The sequence below is a fragment of the Mesoplodon densirostris genome, chromosome 1 (genome assembly GCF_025265405.1).
Source record: "Mesoplodon densirostris isolate mMesDen1 chromosome 1, mMesDen1 primary haplotype, whole genome shotgun sequence".
Taxonomy (NCBI): domain Eukaryota; kingdom Metazoa; phylum Chordata; class Mammalia; order Artiodactyla; family Ziphiidae; genus Mesoplodon; species Mesoplodon densirostris.
In genome coordinates, this window is record NC_082661.1 from 228,721,817 (window position 1) to 228,743,874 (window position 22,058).

The 22,058-nt window shown below is 42.7% G+C and overlaps 1 protein-coding gene across 3 annotated transcripts in view; it reads right to left on the minus strand.

The window, feature by feature from the left end:
• The window catches only part of ZNF827 (zinc finger protein 827), a 181,556-nt gene that overhangs the window by 47,989 nt on the left and 111,509 nt on the right, over positions 1-22,058 (minus strand). For all 3 annotated transcript variants that reach the window (XM_060115977.1, XM_060115981.1, XM_060115989.1), the window contains exon 8: positions 16,026-16,129. In XM_060115977.1, coding sequence (XP_059971960.1) covers positions 16,026-16,129 — 104 coding nt within the window. The remainder of the gene's footprint in view (positions 1-16,025; positions 16,130-22,058) is intronic.

The window sequence follows — 22,058 nt, forward strand, 5'->3', positions numbered from 1 at the left end:
TACAATGAATTCTAAATAATAGATTTGTCTTGTCATTTTAAAAAATAATTCTGATTTCAAATTCTGTGAGTTTCCAAGCGTTTTTTTATTATTGAGTTTTGTAGACTTTTTTCCATAAATATTCAGTTAACTATCTAAATAGTCATTTTAACTGATTAAGAAAAAACCCAAAACATTCAACTAAACATAATAAAATAAAACTATTTTGGGCTTCCCTGGTGGCGCAATGGTTGAGAATCTGCCTGCCAATGCAGGGGACACGGGTTCGAGCCCTGGTCTGGGAAGATCCCACATGCCACGGAGCAACTGGGCTCGTGAGCCACAACTACTGAGCCTGCGCATCTGGAGCCTGTGCTCCACAACAAGAGAGGCCGCGACAGTGAGGCCCGCGCACCGCGATGAAGAGTGGCCCCCGCTCGGGCTTCCCTGGTGGCGCAGTGGTTGAGAGGCCGCCTGCCGATGCAGGGGACACGGGTTCGTGCTCCGGTCCGGGAGGAGCCCACATGCTGTGGGGCGGCTCGGCCCGTGAGCCATGGCCGCTGAGCCTGCGGGACCAGAGCCTGTGCTCACAGCGGGAAAGGCCACAACAGTGACAGGCCCGCGTACCGCAAAAAAAAAAGAGTGGCCCCCACTCGCCGCAAGCAGAGAAAGCCCTCGCACAGAAACGAGCACCCAACACAGCCAAAAATAAATAAATAAATTTATTTAAAAAAAAATATTTTTTTTATTTTTTTGTTTTAACAAATTTTTATTTTACTTTTTACTATGGTATAGTTGATTTACTATATCATGTTAGTTTCAGGTGAACAGCACAGTGATTGAGTTTTATACATACACACACACAAATATATATTCTTTTTCAGATTCTTTTCCTTTATAGCTTATTGCAAAATACTGAGTATAGTTCCCTGTGCTATACAATCCCTCTTTCATAACTTGATAGTAAGAAAAATGAAATGAGATAAACATTGGGCAATGCTCACCACCAATAATTAATTATTACAGGGATTGCACAGATTCCATCCACTATAAAAAGAAGACCCAGCAAATTAAATTAACTTTCTCTGCCTCTCTTATCTTTATTCAGGGCCTCTCTGTTTCCATTAAGCCTTTCAGGGGATGTTATTAAGGCTTTCAAGATTAAACAAGAAGTCAGATTACTTTTTAAAATGGAAGTGAGATTCTGTCATTTCTCTGCTCCAAACATTCCAGTGGTTCCTAGGATACTTGCAGGAAAGCCCAAGCCCTTGCTAGTCTCCTCGAGCCTCTGTAAGCTCTTCTCCCTCCCTCCCCTGCAGCCAGCCACTCTTCCTGCTGTCACTTCCCCAAGCCAAGCCCATCCTCCCCTCTGGGCCTTGTAGTAACTGCTCCCTTTACCCAGAACCGCACCTTCTCAGGGAGAACTTTCTCTGACCATCCTACCTTTGATGGTCCCTTTCCAACCCCCCTTACATAGCTTAGTTTTTTCATGTTATTAAATAATATAGAAATAAAGTTATATATTCCATAAAGATATATATTATATACTTCTACAGTGTTATTATATATGTGTGTGTATATATTATATACACACTGTATAATTATTTGTATATCCTCTGTCTCTATCTCTAGCACGTAAGCCCCATAAGGACAAGGACTTTGTTCTGTTCACTGTTGCTCCCCAGACCTAAAAGGTAGTCAGCGTATCATAGCTGCTTCATAAGTGTTTGCTGAATGAATGCATAAACTTTCTTCTTACCCCAGGGGTACATACACCTCATAATAGCTCCTCAGACTGCTCATCAAATACTTAATGCTACTCAGATCCTTTTATATTTAATCCCCATTTCACAGCATCTCAATGTCCTCTGATGCTAATGCAGAAGAATGAAAATTATCTAAGGGGCAGTGAATCTGTAGCCACGAAGATCGTTTTTCTAATTGACCTCTTCTGTTAGGAAACTAAATAGATGCAACAAAAATGTGAATGCTCATTTTACTTCTCAATAAAACTACTGAAAACATTCTCCATCAGCAGCTATTATTTTGTTAATTATACCTAAGTGAATAATATTTATGAGACCAGTAGTGCAATGCAACAGTACAAAGGGCTGTTCCATTAAACACCGTTTTCAATGACCCAGTTAAATAAGATGGTGTGCACTTCTTCTCCAACAGCTGGTGCCCTAAGATAAATTTAATTCATTAATATCCCTTGTAAGGTTGAAAATAAGGAACCATTCTCAAACTTCAATCATTCCTCAAGTGAACTTAGTAAGTAGCCAAACTGAAATATGTACTTAAAAGACTTCGGTCATATTTGTATCTCATATGAGGATTTCACAGCTCTTTGTTAATAACTTACAGGAATCGTAATTTAAAATTTTTGAAACAACTCTACCAATATTTATTCATTGTAACACAAGATGTGTGGGAGCCTTGGACAAAGGCCCATCTTGTGTGTGACCATGAGAATGACTACAGTGCAACTCAAAGCATCATGACTCTTATCTTTCTCCCTTAACAAACTTACTCCCTCTAATAAATTTGATTTTTTCTTTATAAGTGTTCCATGCTCATTATAGAAAACTAGAAGAACACAGACAAGTGGGGGAAAAAAAAAACCCCAAACCACAACGACAGTTCCCATCATTACCCAAAGACAACTGCTATGAACATTTTGGTGAACTTTCATTTTATTCCTTTTTCATGTCCAAATGCCTTTAAAAAAAGACATTAATTACTATGAAAGGCTTGTAATCCAAGGCAAGTCTTAGTATGACACCAGTGATGATATTTTTAAAATACCACATTTTCGAGTGATAAAAGTAACAGTTGGGAGATAGACCGGAGTGCTTTAAAAATTAACATTTTTCATAAAAATGAAAAACAATTTGGCCAAAAATAGTGTCAAAAATAACTTTCACATACCGAAAGCATGCCTACATGTTAAAAGCATTTGCAAGAGTACACATTTTTTTTTTCCTGAGTAAAATTTTCCCCTGCTTTTCTTTTGGCAAGTACCTACACAGTACATACAAAATTAGTGAGCAAAAAAAGTAATTTGTATGAGTCATCTTGCCTTTAAGACAAAATAGTTACCTAAAATCCACATAACGCATTAATTCCTGCCTGCATACTCTAGCAAAGATTGACAGCCAGAGTTTGGACCTAATCTTATTTATTTATTTATTTATTTGTATATCATTCTACCTCTGGGTTATCTGATTCCCTAATTATTCTGTTTCCCGTTCCTATAATAGAGCTGATTTCCCTGATAACCTCACCACTGCCTTTCCTGGGACCTACCGATTCATGAATCTTTTCAACTGAACATCCCAGAGTCTAATTCCATTCAAGTTAAAAGAGAAGCAACTGATCTGAGTGACTCATTCCTAGATACTTAAGGCAGGGACCTAGAATTTGCAGATGAATGAGTCATTTTGACTGGAAAGCCTTGCATCTACCTTGGGAAGAAGGTACCCAAGGGTGAACGTAACAGAGGATGAGGAAATCATGAAGGCAGTAGTTGTCAATCAGCACAAGACGTGCGAATGGTTGGTATCCCTTAGTCTGAAGTGCTTTGATACCTTAAGGTAGGTTCTACGTTCCAAACGTCCCTTACAAGGCTTTTTCCAACATTTTCATCTCTTGCAGCTGAAAATATCTCCATTCACTTTTGTAGGTCTACCATTTTTTCTGGGGTCACATCTGAACATGGTTCTGTTGAAGTTGGTCTCCTTGTCCAAAACTCCAGGCATTAACCTCATGATAAAAACTTCCAAGTGGTGTCAAGCATTCAGTACCAGAACAAACAAGATAGCTTCACCTTTGTTCAAATGATGTGTCTGATGATAAAAATAATGCATGTTTATGGTAAAAATGGAAGTCCATAAAATATAAGTAAAAGTCATTTGAAATCCTAATTACCCTGAGATAACAGTTAACATTTCTATCCTTCCTGATCTTTCCCCTGTATGCCCACATTTTTACAAACCATGGGGTCACACCATTCATGCAGATTTGTAACCTGATTTATATTCTCATGAACTGTATGAAACACTCATTTAACTCTGGCATCTAGCTGGGGGAGTTCACCAAGGGAAGATGGCTAAGAATCATTGCTTTATCCATATTTTTAGTAGTTCACTTAATTTAGAGATTATTCACTGGGGCTCCAAGTCATCATATGAGTGAATGATGGATTCTAAAAAAAAAAAAAATTGATTTGAACACATAGGTATCTCACTTTACTTTTGCTAACTTTACAAAATAATAAAAGTGTAAATTAATGGTAAAAAGAATAGAACAAAGGATATAAACTGAAAAATGAAAGAATGCCTCTCACTTACTCTCCCTCTTCTCCCAATCCCAGTCCTTTTCACTCCTTGTGCTAAACTGTTCAGAATTTATCTGTGGGGAAATTATCTCCACACATGCAAGCACTTTGTGTGCACATAAAATGTACCACCTCTTTAAAAAATATATAAATGGGATCATGTCACATATATTGTCTGTAGCCAGCTTTTTGTTTTTTTAAATCTAACAATATCTCTTAGACATCTTTTCATGTAAATTCTAAAAGATCTCCTTTATTCTTTTTTAATAGCTCTGGAATTTTCCATCAAATGTCCTATGGTTCATTTCACCAGTTCCCTACCTATGAACATTTAATTTGTTTTCATATATTTATGTGGAGAGCACAGCCTTGTCCATACACCTTAGTGTTACTTGCTCAAGTTTATTGGTAGATTAAATTCCTAGAATGGGACATGAAGGTTAAAGTTCACCAAATAACAGGGAGCACTGTATTTCTCTGTAACTTAGAGAATTCATTTCTTATTGACATCTTTAGTGGAATATTTAACGTAGGTCTTGCCTCATGTAAACCCCACAATGGCTCACAATAGAAAAAGAGAAGGAAAAGATGGGGATGAGACAGAATGCCCTGGAGAAGACAGGTAGCTGAGGGAAGAAATGGCTGTGTATGTGTGGGAATCTCCAACTCCAGGGGGCTTATCTCAGTTGATTCTTGCAGAGGTGAGGAGAAAGGTGTAAGAGTAGGGAGGCGTGTAGCCTGACAGCTGTAGAAAACTGTTTCTTTCTTCAGGTGTACGAAACCATTGAGGAAGTGTCAGAAAATCTGGGGGACATTTCCCAAGCAAGAGGAAAAAGCCATGTATCATTTTTTAATAATTTGCAAGAAAAAAATTTTCCCTTTCATGGGCTGCCCAAATTCCAGAGAGCTTCAGGCCTGAATTCAAATCTGTCTCACACAGTTTCCCCTTAGTATGAATGAAAGACTCTTATGTGAACTCTTGCCCTATTTGGATCAAAATATAACACTGTCTCTCAATAAAATAATTTACATTGAAAGAGAAGCTCATCTCATAAAGCGGTTGGCTCACGGATGGGAAAACAATTCTATCTGAAATAATTCCAAACTTTTTAATATGAGACTAATGACATAGGGAATTCTATGCCTGGGAAGTTTTATGATTATGCATGAAAATCAGTATTGGGTTTTCACATTAATGCCAGTGTTAACCTTTTACATCAAACCATCTAGTCCTCTTGGACCTCCACCTTCAGAAATGCTGCTCTAGACTTTCTTTTGTGGCAGTTAGATCTATACCTAAGGTGAAAAAAATGAACACAATAGCCCTGCAATCTTTCTCCTGTCAAGCTTAACCGTTTAATTCTAAAAAGAGAATTATGTCATGGCACTTACCCACATTACCTAGGGAGACCAACTATATTTGAAAAAAAGCTTTATTGCACACCTTACATTTATAAAGAGGTCCATTTTAACCTACAGTCAAAATCGGATCTGTGTCATAATCAAAGTCTCATCAGATATCTCTTAGAACATTCAACACTAGCTCTACAAACAACATAGTTTTTCAACAATATGCTTTCATCCAAGACTGATGAGCGATTACACTTGGTGGTGGCTTCTGGGAGATACCATGGTCAACAAGTCAGCTTATGCCCACCAAGGAGTTTACAGCTAAGGGAGAAGGCTGATGCTTAAATAAACAGGAAATTCTAAATATCCAAGGAGATCAAAGGAAGCAGCACCTACTCCAGTTTTGGAGTGGAAGGGGAATGCAGAGGCTATTAAAAAAGCAAACAGACAAACAAACCTATAGGGAGAGACTGCAGGTGTCAGTTAAACTTTATCCTGAGGGTTGAGAGTGAGATGATGATACGCCTTCTAGAAAGATTACGGCTGCAGGATGGGAAGACGGAACCATCAGGGGTGACACTGGAGACAGGAAGACCTGAGAGAGGCCACTGTTGGAACCCAGAGGACTAATGATGGAGACTCCAACAAGCTTATTGGCAGTTGGGAAAGAAAGGAAAACATGCATTTAGGAGAGAGGTGGGAGGGAGAATCACGCAGGGTAACTGGTTAGAAGTGGAAGGTGGACAAGAGGCAGGAATGGGAAACGAGGCAGCAAATACTGTCACTCCTGCCCCCTCTCCCGCCATCACCTTGCCTTTATCACTTCAGCACCTGCCTTCCCACTGCCAGCATGTGCCTACCTTTGCCAAGGGCTTCCTCTGGCCACGGGAGCCTGCTTTGACCACCTGTGTAGTAAGACCAGGGTGTTGGGGAGCTGACTCTCCTGGGAGCAGCTTGAATCTCACCTCTCTCAGTCCCTCCCGTAGAAAGCTCTGAGGTGTGTGTCCTCCATGGCTTCCCAGGGTCCCCCAGTGACATGAATCTCCAGTTGTCTGCATAGGTAACCTGTCTGAGAGGGAACCTTTTGCTGACTGCCTGCCTTTCCCTGGCCCGCTTTCCCATCCCTCTCCCAAGCTTTCCTGGTCTTGCTTCCTACAAAACTCCTTGCATAAATCCTTGCCTTGGGATCTGTTTCTGGAGGAACGCAAACAAATGGTATCGAACCTTATGATTCGTGCCATGGGAGGTGATGATGCTACTCAGCAAGCTAGGAAAAAAAGATAGAGCAGAGGGTTTTCTTTTTGTTTTTTTATTTGCGGTACACGGGCCTCTCACTGTTGTGGCCTCTCCCGCCGCGGAGCACAGGCTCCGGACACGTAGGCTCAGCGGCCACGGCTCACGGGCCCAGCCGCTCCGCGGCATGTGGGATCTTCCCGGACCGGGGCACGAACCCGTGTCCCCTGCATCGGCAGGCGGACTCTCAACCACTGCGGCACCAGGGAAGCCCGAGCAGAGGGTTTTAATCAGTTTTAATTATTTGGGGAGGGATGGAGACAGCGGGGGTGGGGTGGGGAATACGTTTAGTTTGGGACCCGTTGAATTCACAGAACTTGCGAGAGCCCTGTGCGGGCCGTCTCAGTAGAACTCCAGAGGAGGACGTGAGGAACCAGGGATCTCATGAAGCCAGTGCAGAGACTGCCCATACTTTTGCGCTTCTAATTCACACCTTCCTCTTCTGGATGATAGACGGAGAAGAGAAATGGTAAGGACTTTGCTAAAGGAAACACACTGCATGAGGAAGAACAGCCCCCAGCTGAAGCCCTGACAGTCATTCCAACAACCACATGGAGGAAGGGCTGTGGTGTGACGTGGGGCAGGGGTGTCTCTCTCACCGCAGAGAGGTCCCCGTTTGGCCTACATATGGGAATACAGAATGGATCTGTTTGAAAGAAAAATAGATGGTCTAGTTTGTAAGCGGAATGGCTTTTCTTTTTTTCTACACTGGTTACCGGAGGGCAGTTGCTGCCCTGCAAAGGAATAAACACAAAGAAGAAATTGCATGAAATGAGAATATGTATTCTTGATAGCAAAGGAATGGAAGAACGTATTGTATATACAGAAAAGGCCTGGTAGATTGAATTAGCCTGTCCCAAACTGAAGCCAGGGTCACCACATGGCAATTTTCAAACAAATACTCTCCATCGTCCATTACACATACTCAAGAATTTGACCTTTTATAGCACTATTCATTCTCCAGGCATCTCAATAGTCTTTGCAAAAGTAAAAATACAACCACAGGCACTGCAGAGGCCTTATAAATGGCGTGCAGAAAATCTTATGTTCTGCTCACAGGAAGATATCAGGCCAGGGCCAAAGTGGTCACAGCGTCAGGGACCTAACCTGAGAAACACCTGAGAAACAAAGTCCTCAAACTGGGTTTTTTCTTTTCCTGTATATTTGATTACAAGATATTGAATATAGTTCCCTGGGCTATAAAGTAAGTCCTTGTTGTTTATTTTATATATAGTAGTGTGTATCTGCTAATCCCAAACTCCTAATTCCACCCCCTTCCCCTTTCGTAACCACAAGTATGTTTACTTAGCCATAAAAAATAATGAAATAAGGCCATTGGCAGCAACATGGATGGACCTAGAGAGTATCATACTAAATAAAGTAACTCATTCAGAGAAAGATGAATATCGTATATCACTTATACATGGGATCTAAAATATGACACAAATGAACTAATTTACATAACAAAAAACTGGCTTTTAAAAGAACTAATTTATTTTATTTATTTATTTTTGGCTGCATTGGGTCTTCATTGCTGTGTGCTGGCTTTCTCTAGTTGCGGTGAGCGGGGGCTACTCTTTGTTGCGGTGCACGGGCTTCTCATTGCGGTGGCTTCTCTTGTTGCAGAGCACGGGCTCTAGGCTCACAGGCTCAGTAGTTGTGGCTCGTGGGCTCTAGAGCGCAGGCTCGGTAGGTGTGGCACACGGGCTTAGTTGCTCCACGGCATGTGGGATCTTCCCGGACCAGGGCTCGAACACGTGTCCCCTGCATTGGCAGGCAGATTCTTAACCACTGTGCCAGCAGGGAAGCCACCAAAACTGGGTCTTTAAAAGGGCTTTTGGATGTCACCATTTCCCGCAAAGTACAGACACCAAAGTGTTGATGATTATCTTCAATACCAAGGGACTCAACCCGGGTGCTATCTGAGCGTAGATAAAGGGACTTAGCCCAGCGACCACAGTTTTGTCCTCTATCTTTGTGGCTTTCCATAGATAGCTCAGGTGAGGATCTAAACTGGAGATAAATTTCTCCTTTGGAAAGGTTACCACAATTAAACCCCTTCAGTGAATACCACAACCGCTGGTCTGCAGAGACCTGATTAGTCACATTTTTGAGAAGGACTAACTTGGACACGAAGACCTTTCTCTTCAAAGACTTTTTAACGGAGTCAACAGCTCCCCTTTGGAACTCACCTACACTCTGACTGAGACCAAACTAGTCTGGTTAGGGACAAATGGAGCTCGTTGCGAGCACATCATTTTTAGCCTCAAATAACATTATCTGGGTCAGGAAGCTGTGTAACAACAAAAACTTCTCCCTCTAGTAAACAGCTGGACAGACTACATAGCTCACCGTTTGTAAGTACATCAGAGATATGCTATAAGCAGCGCAGAATACTTTCCCAATTTGAAACAGAACGGGAATCAGAGATATCAACCTATATGTCACTTAATTCGGGGCAATTTTGTGCTACGAATGGAAATGTTCCTGTAAACTAAAAATTGTCTACTTGAAAGACAGCTGGCATCATCATCACTTTCATAGTCTCTGAAGTGAAGATGCCCTCGTATTGATGGCCTGGAGGTGGCCACGTGCCATCGAGACCCACCTATTTGTGAATAAGACAGCTATAGCCCTAACACAGCTTGATGAATTTTCACAAAATTACCCGTGCATGTAATCAGCAGCCAGATCAAGAAATGAAATGGTCCGTCTTCCCAGATGCCCTTCTTGTGCCCACTTCTCAGTCACTACCATCCCCAATACTGTCCTTCAAGGATTACGTCCCTCCCCCAACTCTTAGTGGGTGTGGTAGAATTTCTAGTAGACTAAACTGATGCTCCCCATACCAGCATATAGTTTTGGTTCCACAAGGAAAACAAAGAAACCTGAGTTGCGGTCACAGTACCACTACAGATGGCAGTTTTTGAAAAAGAGGGGATGTGGAAGAAGCTTGAAGCTCTTCTATTCTCTTTCTACTGGAAGCTTAGCTAGGGCTAAACCCGGGTTCTCCGGATTCCCAGTGGAGAACTTTTCCTTTTGCATTGCTGATCAGATCACCACTCACTTCAGTGTTATGTGTCTTATTTAACCAGGAGGTTTTAACCAGGTTCATGAAACTATTTCTACAGCTCAGACAATCCATTAAAGGTTACTGAAAAGAAACATTGTTTCTTTAAGTTTCTTGACTAAAAGAAACATTCCAAGTGACTATGATTACTAGATATCGAGGCATTAAGGGAAGAAAGAAAAGAATTAAAAGGGAAGAGGACAAAATTAGCATTATATTAATAAACAATACATTCTTATCTTGTCACTGCTTTGAAATATTTTATTTAAAGGACTACTTTTTATTCCTAACTAAAAGAAGGCCATCCATCAGTAATACTTCAAATGTCAACTGGGAGTACGTACGGGCAAACACTGGAGAGATGTGCTTCTTCGCTCACTGCTGGTGACACATATCTGACTTAGAAGGCAGTGTGACAGGGCAGGAAGACAGAAAATGCACTGTGGAATTCTGGGTTTGAATTCACGGGCTGCCACTCACCAACTGGAGGATTCTGAACAAGTTATTACAGGCATCTCTTGCTTTATCACGCTTCACAGATATTGCTTTTCTTTTCTTTTTTTTTTTTTTAACAAATCGAAGGTTTGTGGCAACTATGCATTGTCAGATGATGGTTAGCATTTTTTAGCAATAAAGTATCTCTTAACTAAGGTATGTATGTTGTGTTTTAGACATAATGCTATTGCATACTTAATAGACTACAGTATGGTGTAAACATAACTTTTATATGTACCGGGAAACCAAAACATTTATGTGACTCACTTTATGGTAATATTTGCTTTAGTGTGGTGGCCTGGAACTGAACCCACAATATCTCTGAACCCATGAAATCCGCAATGTCTCTGCAAAAGGTACAAACTTCCAGTTATAAGATAAATTCCGGGGATGAAATGTACAGCATGGTGACTGTAGTTAACAATACCACATTGCAGGTCTGAAAGTTGCTAAGAGAACAGATCTTAAAGGTTCTCACAAGAAAAAAAACTGGTAACAATGTGAGGTGATGGATGTTAACTAGACTTATTGCAGTGATCATTCTGCAAAATATGTATATCAAATCATTAGGTTGTACATCTTAAACGAATACAATGTTATATGTCAATTATATCTCAATAAAACTGGAAAAAGGGTATTAAATCTCTCTGAACCTCCATTTAGTCACCTGTAAATTGAGCATAATTCCTATGTCTCAATGGGTTGTTTTCAAAATTAAATGAGATGACACAGATCCCGGGCCTGACAATTTAGCAGGTCCTTGATAACTATTAACTTCCTCCTCTGTACAGGATGAATCTGTTTAATCAAAAAGGAGCTCAAGCCACAAAATGATACACACCAAACAACACCCAATGTTCTACTGTTTATCCATGACTTAGTCTGAATTTTAAAAGAATCTGCTGTGTTTGAAAAAGGATTGAAGAAACCACTTTGCTGTAATCCAGGAAAGCTTGGTATGTCTCTGTCTCAAGATATGAGTCGGGAAGTCTTAACATAAACAAAGGTGACATGCACGTCTTTTAAACCCACTGCCTGAGAGAGGTCATTCCTATCTGGGCAGCTGCACGGCAGGCCAAGAGTTAGTCACTGGTGGCGCTCTGATGCAAGGCACCATTAATTTAGATTTCAGAAAAGTGTATATGACATGGTGCAACTTGTATTAGAGTGATGGGCAGAACAGAGAGAGGAAAAGGGATCAAGAATTGGCCGGGGGACAAGGCACAGCATTCTAAACGTGCCTTTTAATTTAACGTCAAACCTGATCGGCATATCAAGTCTTGAACTAAATTTTTCCCATGTTCTTCTTGTTTGGATGTTATGAACAATAACAACAAAAAGAGTTTCTTTTTTTTAAAGGGAATTTAGCAAATAACGGGTGAAGGGATTTACAAATACAATTGCTGATATGTTTTACATTGTCTGACTCTAAGCTCCATCTGAAATAACACACAGAAGCATCGGTGACTCCAAACACAGTGAAAGAGTTCCACGGAGACCTGCATTTTCCTTCACACCCGCTCTGCTTGTGTTTTTGTTTTTTGGCTTAATACAGAGCAAACATACTGCGACTTCAAAATCATAATAAAACAGAATTGAAGCTCCACATTGCTTAAAAGCAGTGCCGAGACGTAAATCCCTCTCTTAATAGCCTTTGCTTCGGAAAGACGACGGGAAAACAGAAATAGCTGCAGGTACATGGCAACGGGTCTACTCCTTATACAGAACTGCTCTTTGTGCCCTGAAAAACACCTGGCCTCAGAATCTTTCCTCTATTAGTGTAAATCTTTTACAAAGTGAGACAATTATAAATTAGACAAAGTACATTAAATTACACAGAGTCTGTAATTTTATCTCCCCCATAATAGGAAATCTCTTTTATTTCTTTTGTACCATCACCACCAGCCACGGCACTAGCCAGGGTATACTCAGTCATCTATTCACGGCCTTCAGGTTATTTTGTCCTCACGTCCCTCCAGCAGACGATGACAGCAGCTTTTAACTCATTGTTTTATTAAGGATTCCTGGTGTTACCTCCGCCTAAGACATTCACAGCAAGTAAAAATGTTAGGTCTTGGCTCGTGAGCATTTTTTGGTTCACAGGAAAGTCAGTCTAGAAATAGTGGCAACAACCGGGTCCAGGACACTGCGAAGCTCTGTGTTTATTCTGTTTCTCTGGGATGGTGGCAGCTGTGTGTCTTAGAGACCATCTGCCGAAGGCAAATGCCTAGTTAACAGTGCTATTCTCAATGTTTCCATGATCCATCGTGCTACCACCTCTCCCCATTTTACTCTCTCCCACACCGCTTGCTTCGTGCGCCACAGGCCTGAAACACAATCACAACCCACTGCGAGCATCGCTTTGGCCTGGAGCTGCCAGGCCTTCAACGATACTCTCACGTGCTACATTCCCCTCCAAAGGCGAATGGGAGAGAATTTCATCCCACTGATAGAAGTATATAAATATATACCAATATATATTGTTGAGTTAATGCTGTGGGTTTTCAGCATTTGCAAGGGCTTTCTTGGAATGGAACTAGGCACATTAAACCTCATTAATTATGGTCTCCACTAGTTGGGACTCTGAGATCATTCTCCAGGCTGACATGTATCTTTACATGATGTGTGGCAAGAAGTTTGCGAAGTCAATAAAGAATGGAAATAATATTTTAATGGTGACATTTAAATTACCCAAGAGAAGACGTCTAAGGATGCTGAGGCTTTTATTTATATACTAACAACAAATGATTTTCTGCCTCGTCACTAAAGCCGGCTATCTCCTTCCTGGCTTCCCCATTTCTGCACAGCCACCATAGGTCCCTAATTCAACCTGCTGATAACGAAGCTAACCAAACTAGTCAACTAGCCCATTTCCTGCCTGTCCTATCCCCGTCCTCCTTTTCTCGAATCCAGGCCCTCATTAACATTGCTGTCGTAGTACTAGAGCATCTGCATCGGACAACTCGTTTTTGCCACATCGTCAATGATTCAGAAATCTGCTGCCCACTTGGTCTTCCGAAATCTTCTATAGGAATTTATGATTCTTATACCCTAGAATCTTAAGGTTGTTAACTGTGGCTTCAAAATTTCTTTGTTCCCAGCACTGCATTTAGCAGAGTCCTGGAATAGACGTAGGTTCACCATATCTATCCAAGACCCCCAGGGCCTGATGTATTTTGGGATTCATACTTTTTCTGATTTCAGATGATAATATGGTGCGTAAGATATTATTTTATGTAACACTCCGATGGGCCTTCGTAATCAAGCACATTGATATTTCTGCAACAAAAATGTATGGATTTCATCCTTGGCATAATACATAAAGGCTATAAATAGCCTCTCATTAGGTTTTGCCACCAAACAACTTATTCAAAAAATTATGGATTTCAGAATTGTGGGTAAAGGATTGGGGAGCTTGAGTAGGTAGTACACGATGGCCATTTATCACTGTCCAGATGTCAAACACATGTTTTCTTGAAAAGTCTCCATACTGCAATCTTTTGTTTGTTCAGATTGGTCTTCTCCACAATTCGTCCAAATTGTCAAGGTTTTCCTTATAAAATGTATCTTCGGATTACAAGAACTTTGTGATCACCAGAATGTCCTTACCACTTTTAATTTTTCTAATTTTAACTCCATTTCTAAAGCATTTTTACCTTGCTTGCTTTAAATAGGCCCTTTTTAGTTGTCTATTTTGGCAAAATTTAAATATAGTCATTTTGCCTATCCTCTGCCTAAAGAAAGGCTTTTTCAAGAACAGAGACTGATTATCCCTCAAGAATGGTGGATTTACATTAAAAAAAAAATCCCAGTTATGCTGACTTCTCCCTCCAAAATAAGAGTTAACTTTTTAAGGGTGAGTTTATCTAATTTGTAATAAAATTCTGTCAAGCGAATCATAGGAAGTTCCCCACCCGACAACACAACACACATAGTTAAACATATTACTTTTTGAGGGCGAGCTGTAACTTGACCAATAAACCCTTCTTAAAATATAGCCAAGCCACACATTAAGCCAGCAATGCAGGGTTTGTATATACATCATGGGATGCTGGCTGTATGGGTCACAGCATTCTGACAGGCAATTACTAGGCAGTTATTTTGACATTAGAAAGTCACAATCCATCAACTTAACAGCAGGGTGATAATTTGGGGAACAGGGAGATGGTTATTCAAAAAGACACTGTGGGAAGTAAACAGTAGTTCAAATAGCCCCTGTTTGAGAATGAAGACATCAACTAACCAGAATTTCTTTCCACCTCTAGAACCAGGTATTATGTAATGTGTTTTTGTGTAAGCATGTTATTTATGGGGTTTGAATAGGAAAGCCCTGCCAGGCTAACAAGGTTGCAGGTACCTGGAGGCTTTGGAGATGAGAAGAAATGGATCTGCCATCATAAGACTAAAGAATGACAAAGAGTGGCCTTTTCCCCACTGTTTGTCACGGACCACTTCCAACGACCTGTGATGTCCACAAGCCAGTATCTCAGAAGATGCTCCTTGGCTCTTTCTGAATCGCAAAACACTCAGCTCTGCAGCCATTTGCATCTGTGACACGGGCTCCTTGCGTGTGAGGGGGACACTGGACTTTATTCTTGCAGGAATTCCTGGCCAACAACCCTGCTGTGAGCCCCTCGTGCACACATGTGGCTTTGGTCTCTCCTGGACACATGAACGGGTGTGGAGGCCACCAGGAGCTTCTGAAATTCTCTTAGTGACTGGGAGCTGAAAGTTTCCTGGCAGCTGGACTGGTGGTACTGGGGTGGGGGAGGGGTGGGAAGGGAGGAGGGACTCCAGGGCAGGGGTTCTCAAATGTTCTCAGTTGATGACGACTCTGAGAATGCACATGTTAAGTCCTGAGGGATGGCCATGCTGTTGGTAAGGGGACAGCAAGCACATCTTTCTTTTTGCTCGGGAAGGGAGCAATGAAAAAGGAAGCGTGGATAGAAAATTGTGCATTGATGCTGAGGTGGCAAAAGGGAGCGGTAGATGGATCTATGCAGATCCTCTCAGAACAGAGGCGAAATCTGGGTGGCAAGACTGTCGTAATAAGCTGTGTTGCTGCCATGGAAACCGAAGTGGTCTTTGTGGTGGCCCCCACCCCCCCAGGGTCATGATCTTCCCGGTCTGCGACGAGCCGTCTTGCCACTGCCCGCCTCCATCTTCCTGGCTGCCTGCCTAAAATACTGACAACGTGGAGAGCAAATTATTTCCAGGTTATACTTCGCTATTTCAAAGGAATTCACTCTACACATGAAACATCAGCCGGTAAAGAACAATAAGCTCCTGCAGCGCAGAAGAAGAGCTTTCTTCCTGTCTGCTTTTTCTTTTAACAAACTTTTGTGGCTATTTAAATTTTCTCTCTCTTTTCAAAAACCTAGCTTCAGATGAGTAACTTCAGCCTATAAACTGAACGGACGTATCTGAGAATCCACGCATTTCAGAAAAGTAATTTTTAAGTAACCATTAGTAGAAGCAAAATCGACAATGTTTCCATACCTGGAGCTGATATTCTTCCGTGAAGCACAGATTCACTAGGCAGCAGGTCTTTTGAGTTGGAGGTGAATGGTGATTGTCTAAATGTATCTTCTGAAAAGAAAGGGCTGGGGGTGGGGAAGGAGGGAAGTTTAGTAAATCAAAGTTATTTAAGATACCCAGAGCATCTGGCCCCAAATATATACGTATACACAAACAACATGTGGGATAACGTATTTTTAAAATGCTGTTTAGAGACTGTAAGATTGTGCTTAAAATGGAGAAAGAGACTATATTACATCAGACAAGTGCCACCTGCACATTCTGCCTATTGGTTGTATATACTTAAGGTGAGCAGATGAAACAACATCTTTGATACATTGTTAAACCCACTCTCAGGACAGCTGAGCAGTAAATTTTACTTTTGCACTTTATGATCTGGAAGTGAGCTGTGCCTGAATGAAGACCGAGCACATGAGTCAGATCAGAAAAGCCTGTTTTGGAGGTCTTTCCAGAGTGGTGACAGATTTGCCCCAGCTCGCCCACATTTTGTCACCTGACCCCTCAGGGACCAATGGCACCCCTCAGAAGGGCAGATGGCTGGAGTCAGGGTCTGCCGAGCCGACGGAGACAACTCGCTGGTCCCCACAGGAACTGAGTCTGCATCCTACAACTGTTTTGGTTTGGAAGGAGTTAAAGCCAGCTAATGGGGCTGCCAGAAGGGACCCCGGGGAGCACTTTCATTTTTCAAGAAACTGAGGCTTTGACTTGAGTGATTTTAAGCTCCCCTAGTGACTCAGCGAGAACTAGACACCAGACACCCAGGCAGGGTTTTCCCCTTATACCACAGCCATAGTGAACACAAACACTTCGGCTGCTTTTAATGAGAGGATTTTAACCCAGTCATAGCCTCCATCTCCCGCCCTCTAAAGTAGACTATATTGCGATCACGTGTGGGAATACTGGAATACACAGCAGAGTCCAACATGATGCACGGGAAGCCCTATTACTGTACAACAGAGCAAATTTAACTCGGTGCACAGGTGGTGGAAGGTTCATAGGCGCCAGCAGTGCAGCCCAGAGCTAGCAGGAAGCCAATAGCACGCTGAGGCTGGAGAGACAAAAGGCAGAGGTAAATGGAGCCCAGGGAACTGAGGTCACCTGGTGGAAGCTGGAGGCAAGGTGAGCCTGCCCAGCAGGGAGCTGGGACCACAGAGGTGCAGCCGCAGCAGGAGGCAGACAGGGAGGGCAGGGAGGGAGGGAAATACCCCGCCTCTTTCTTAAGCCCCACCCCCACCACATCAAAGGCTCTGATTGGCTGAACCTTCCCGGAAGTCAGAGATGTACAGCCTGCCGAATCGGCTCCTGCAAAACTGCAGATGGGGGAAGGAACAGACTTGGGGTCACGCAAGCCTAGGACTCCCATGACTGGTGCTGCTTTTCTAAACATGCCAAAAGGCTACGGGTTACTGTTATTAAATATTAAAAAGGAAAGATTAAGATACTAATGGAAGACATATCCATCTTTTAAAAATAAAACACACAGTTAACAGGACAGTTTCACATGACTCAGGCTAGATTTGATGCAACTTTGTGTGGCATGCTTTCTGGGTTGTTTTTCGTATTGTTTCTGATAATAAAATTTTAATCATTACCCTTTCCTCAGACTGTTTTATCTCTCTTTTTTTTTTTCCACACACACACTGTATTTTATTTTTACAAAAGATAAATAGACTGACACCAAGCATTGTAAATGGATGACCACAACAAAAGCAACAATGATTGCAATTACCAAACACGAAACACACTCATACGATGTCATAATATTGACATTCAGTCCAGTAATCCTCTGCTGTAAGAGCTCCTTTACTTTGCAGTGAAAACTGATTTGTATATTTTTTGCCTCTGAGTCCTTGTGGGATTTTTTTTTTATTCAAACAGAAAGTCACAAAAATTATAATCATCCTCATCAGTTCACTCAGTCCCATGTCATTAATTTTTTTTATCTTGATCTTTTGTTAGCACTTTTATGAATTCATCAGTTTTCTATTAGAGTTCTGAAAATGTGTGGCATGCTTTTTATTTGTATCTTAAACATAAAACAATTTAAGTAGGCTTAAAAAGTGAACTGGCTATAGGCTAGTCAGTGATGGGGAGTGGGGAGACATGTTGTTTTGTGCCAAACAACTCAAAACCTGCAAGTGATACAAAACTCGTGAAAGGGTAAGGCAAGGCAGCATGGAGGCTAAGAAAGTGTACTTGAGAGTGGGCAGTTCTAGGTCCAAACTCCAGCTCCACCACTTAAGGCCATGTGACCTTGCACAAATCGCTTAACTTTTCTGAGCCTTCATTTCTTGTCTATAAAATGGGACTTTAATAGCATCTATACCCACTCTAGGAGGACTGGGTAAGATGGTTCATGGAATGTGCTTTTCACAGTGTCTGGCAAACAGTAAGTGCTCAATCAGTGTCAGCTGTTTTTATCTGTATCTCTGTCTAGCTCAAAAGGGAGCATAAATTAATCAACCTTTCCTCACGAGTCGACAAAAAGAATAGAGTTTCCTTGCATAAAATGCATGAAGAGAAGGTCACTCTGATATTGAAGGGTCCGTTGACCGCTGGAGAGATTCGGTTCATTTCTTACTTTTCCACAAAGAAAACTGTTCAGAATCAAAGAACTTCTAAGGAGGTAGAGCCCTTGGAGGATTGTTGGTCAGACCCAGAGTGTGAGATTTCTCGAATCCCACCTCCTTAGCTCTGAAGCATCTATACAAGGTGACAATGACATCCTCGTGTTTGAGTGGACAGTTCACATGGGAACCACCACCGGCTGGCCCAAGGGCACAGGGTAAACGTCAGGCAATGGGCCTTCGGTTGCCCTGGAATGATGCTAGAACCTGAGAGTCCAGGAAGTTCATGGAACTGTTTGGTCTGAGATGTGGAGACTTCCTTCGGGGACACCCAGATCCCCTAGAGAGGCCCCCTAAGGTATCCAGGAATATCACCCTTCTTGACACAGAGAACAGTGTGCACTGCTCTCCTTCCCTCAGTTTTGCAGTAACCATTTAGTGAGCGCTTGGGCATGCCAGGCACTGGGGACATAACATCAGCAAAACTGGCTACGGCTGCAAATGTTAAGAGGGCTCAAAGACCTGCGTGGCTACCACGACTAGACTAACGCCGTGGAAGAGAGGGCAGCGGGGTCGCAGTGTGGGCCTGGCCAGGAGCGGCTTTCCTGCAGAAGCCACAGCTGAGCTGAGACCTGAATGGACAGCAGGGTTGTCAGGGCTCCCAGTGGCTGGGGGAAGTGTCCCCTGCACAGTGAGAGGACACAGCCAGTCTGCGGAGCTGGATGAGGCTGGAGTGCCGGGCAGGGTGAGCACACCGAGTGCAGGGATCCCGGCTTTGTCCTAACAGTCCTGGAAAGCCCGGCGGTGTGTTCAGTAAGGCGGGGACGCAGTATGATTTCGGTTTCAGGAAGCTCTGCCCGGTGGGTTGGAGAACCCAAGGCAGGTGGCCAGAGCAGCAGTCCATATGGGACATGGTGACTCTGGTGGCCAACACTGCAAAGCGGCAGCAACACAAGCAGATTGAAAAATAGTTTAAGAAATAGGGCAGGTAGAGACCGCAGGTACATTTCCAACCAACCCGAAGGTTTCCGGGTGAACCAGGCAGAGGTGGCCACGCTACGTGCTGGGAAGAGCACCTTAGGTTTTGCTAGCTCTGCACCGTCACGTGTTCTCTTCAACAGATTTTCACGCACATGTGGAGTGAAGCCCTATTACCACCTAGCCGCTCAGAAGAAACGGAGGCAATCGCCGAGGGAAACAACATTGCAAATCATTTTCTACCCTGGAGGCCAGCTTTATCCTGTATAGAAAAGAAAAGATTTCTCCTGAAGAAGTGGAGAATTAGAAGGGAATCAGGCTGGATACTAGAAAAGCACAAAAGGACTGGCAATGTTAGGGGCAAAGAGTCAATAGAGAAACTTTGACAAGTCAAGGCAGCTTAAGACTGCTGTAAGGTCTTATCTGTAAAAAGAAGATACTACATTAACAGAGCATGTCTCAGACCAGACACCCCGCTGCAATGCTCCGCATTCGGATCCATTCACGCTGGGAAGTGAGAGTGCAGTGGTTTAGCCCTGAGTTTGGAATCAGAAGGATCTGAGTCTGAATTCCATATTGGCCACTTAATGGTGAAGTGATCTTTGTCAACAACCTCCCTGGCCTGTTTCATCACTGGAAAAGAGCTTTTAAAATACCATCTTTAGGGCCTCCCTGGTGGCGCAGTGGTTGGGAGTCCGCCTGCCGATGCAGGGGATGCGGGTTCGTGCCCCGGTCTGGGAGGATCCCATATGCCGCGGAGCGGCTGGGCCCGTGAGCCATGGCCGCTGGGCCTGCGCGTCCGGAGCCTGTGCTCCGCAACGGGAGAGGCCACAACAGTGAGAGGCCCACATACCGCAAAAAGAAAAAATAAATAAATAAATAAATAAAATACCATCTTTATAGGGGAGCTGTAAAGGGTTAAATAAGATCTTTCATGTTAAAGTTCTTAGTACATCATACATGCTCAATAAAAATGGCAACTAACACGTGTATTGCTTACTAAGTATCTGGCACTGCTCTAAAGGGCTTTGTGTATATTAACTTCTTTGGATCCTCACAAGGACCCTCTGTAGGGTGTCGACGATTCCTATTATCATCCATATTTTACAGATGAAGAGACTCAGGTACAGAGAAGTTAGGTAGTTGTCCATGCCCGTGGGCTGAGACAGGATTTGAACCCAGGTATGTTGGCATCGCATTTTGCACCCTTGCCCATTAAGCTAAGCTACACTGCCTTTTGCTTGGTCTCTTAACATCTAGGGAACGCATGGACAATACAAAGTCATGGATCCTTCAGAAGGAAGAGACAGTGGAAGGAGGGAGGGAAGCAGGGTGGGAGTACTGTTTCAGTACGCAGGCTCCTAGGTCACCAAAGAAAGGCTTTTTCAACTGAGAAATAGAACATGTGAAAAATGTTTTGGTTATCTTTAACTTTCTGCCTGTGTTCTGAGAACAGAAGACGCTGTACTTATAACTTGGCACCAGGCCATGTCATTCTCAGAATGTGGAGATGGTCATCCTCAGGCCCCTTTTCTTTTCCTGTGCCTCACGGAGTCTGTAAAGTGCAGAAGCCCATCTGCTCTCAGAGGACGTCCAGCTCTGTGGTGAACAAACCGGCCCTCGTTCAGGCCCCAGGGACTGTGGGTGATGGGAGAGGGTGGCGGGCAGAGAGGGGAGGCCCCGCAGGTACCCGATACAGGCTGAAGCGGGTCTGCATTTTTCAGGGAGGAAAAGAGTCAATGAACTGCAGATTTTACGATGTACTAGACTCTGAAGCGTGTGTGCACCCGTCCTTCAACTGCTTAGATAGTTACCAATTCTTCCAGAAAAAAAGGAGCAAGCTTGCGAAGGCTGCATGGTTCGTGCTCCCTGACTCAATTTAGTCATTTTAGTGTGAAAAAGCCCCTCCACCAGAAAGAGAGCTTAGGAAGTGGAAAAAACAAAATCCATCCAGAAAATGATTTATTTCTAGTTCACATTTTTTGGTAAAAAGTTGGTAGAGAAGCAGGTTGACTAATAGCTAATGGCGGAAGGGACTGTCACTTATTCTCATTTAACAAAATCACCACCTACCACAGTGGGCCCCCCTTTGGTCCTGCACAATGACAGGCCACCTGAAGACTAGCTAACTCGTATAAATGCTCGATAAATACTCAGACACAGCATCTGGAAGATGTTCGTGTAGACTTAGAACTGCCAAACACCCCTGTTACTTTTCCTGCCTTTTGTTACTTGGAAAAGACAAAACGTTTATTTTTTCGAGTTTCTTTTCTGAATAATAATGAAACGGACAATGAATGCGTATTTTGATTTTTCTCCTGCAGAAAATCTAAGGGTTAAAATATGAAGGGGCACTGGTGTCACGGTGACTGGACAATTCCAGGCATTAGATGGCATGAGCTGTGAGGTCAACAGCTCAGGGTTGCAGAAAGGAAAGATTTACAATAAA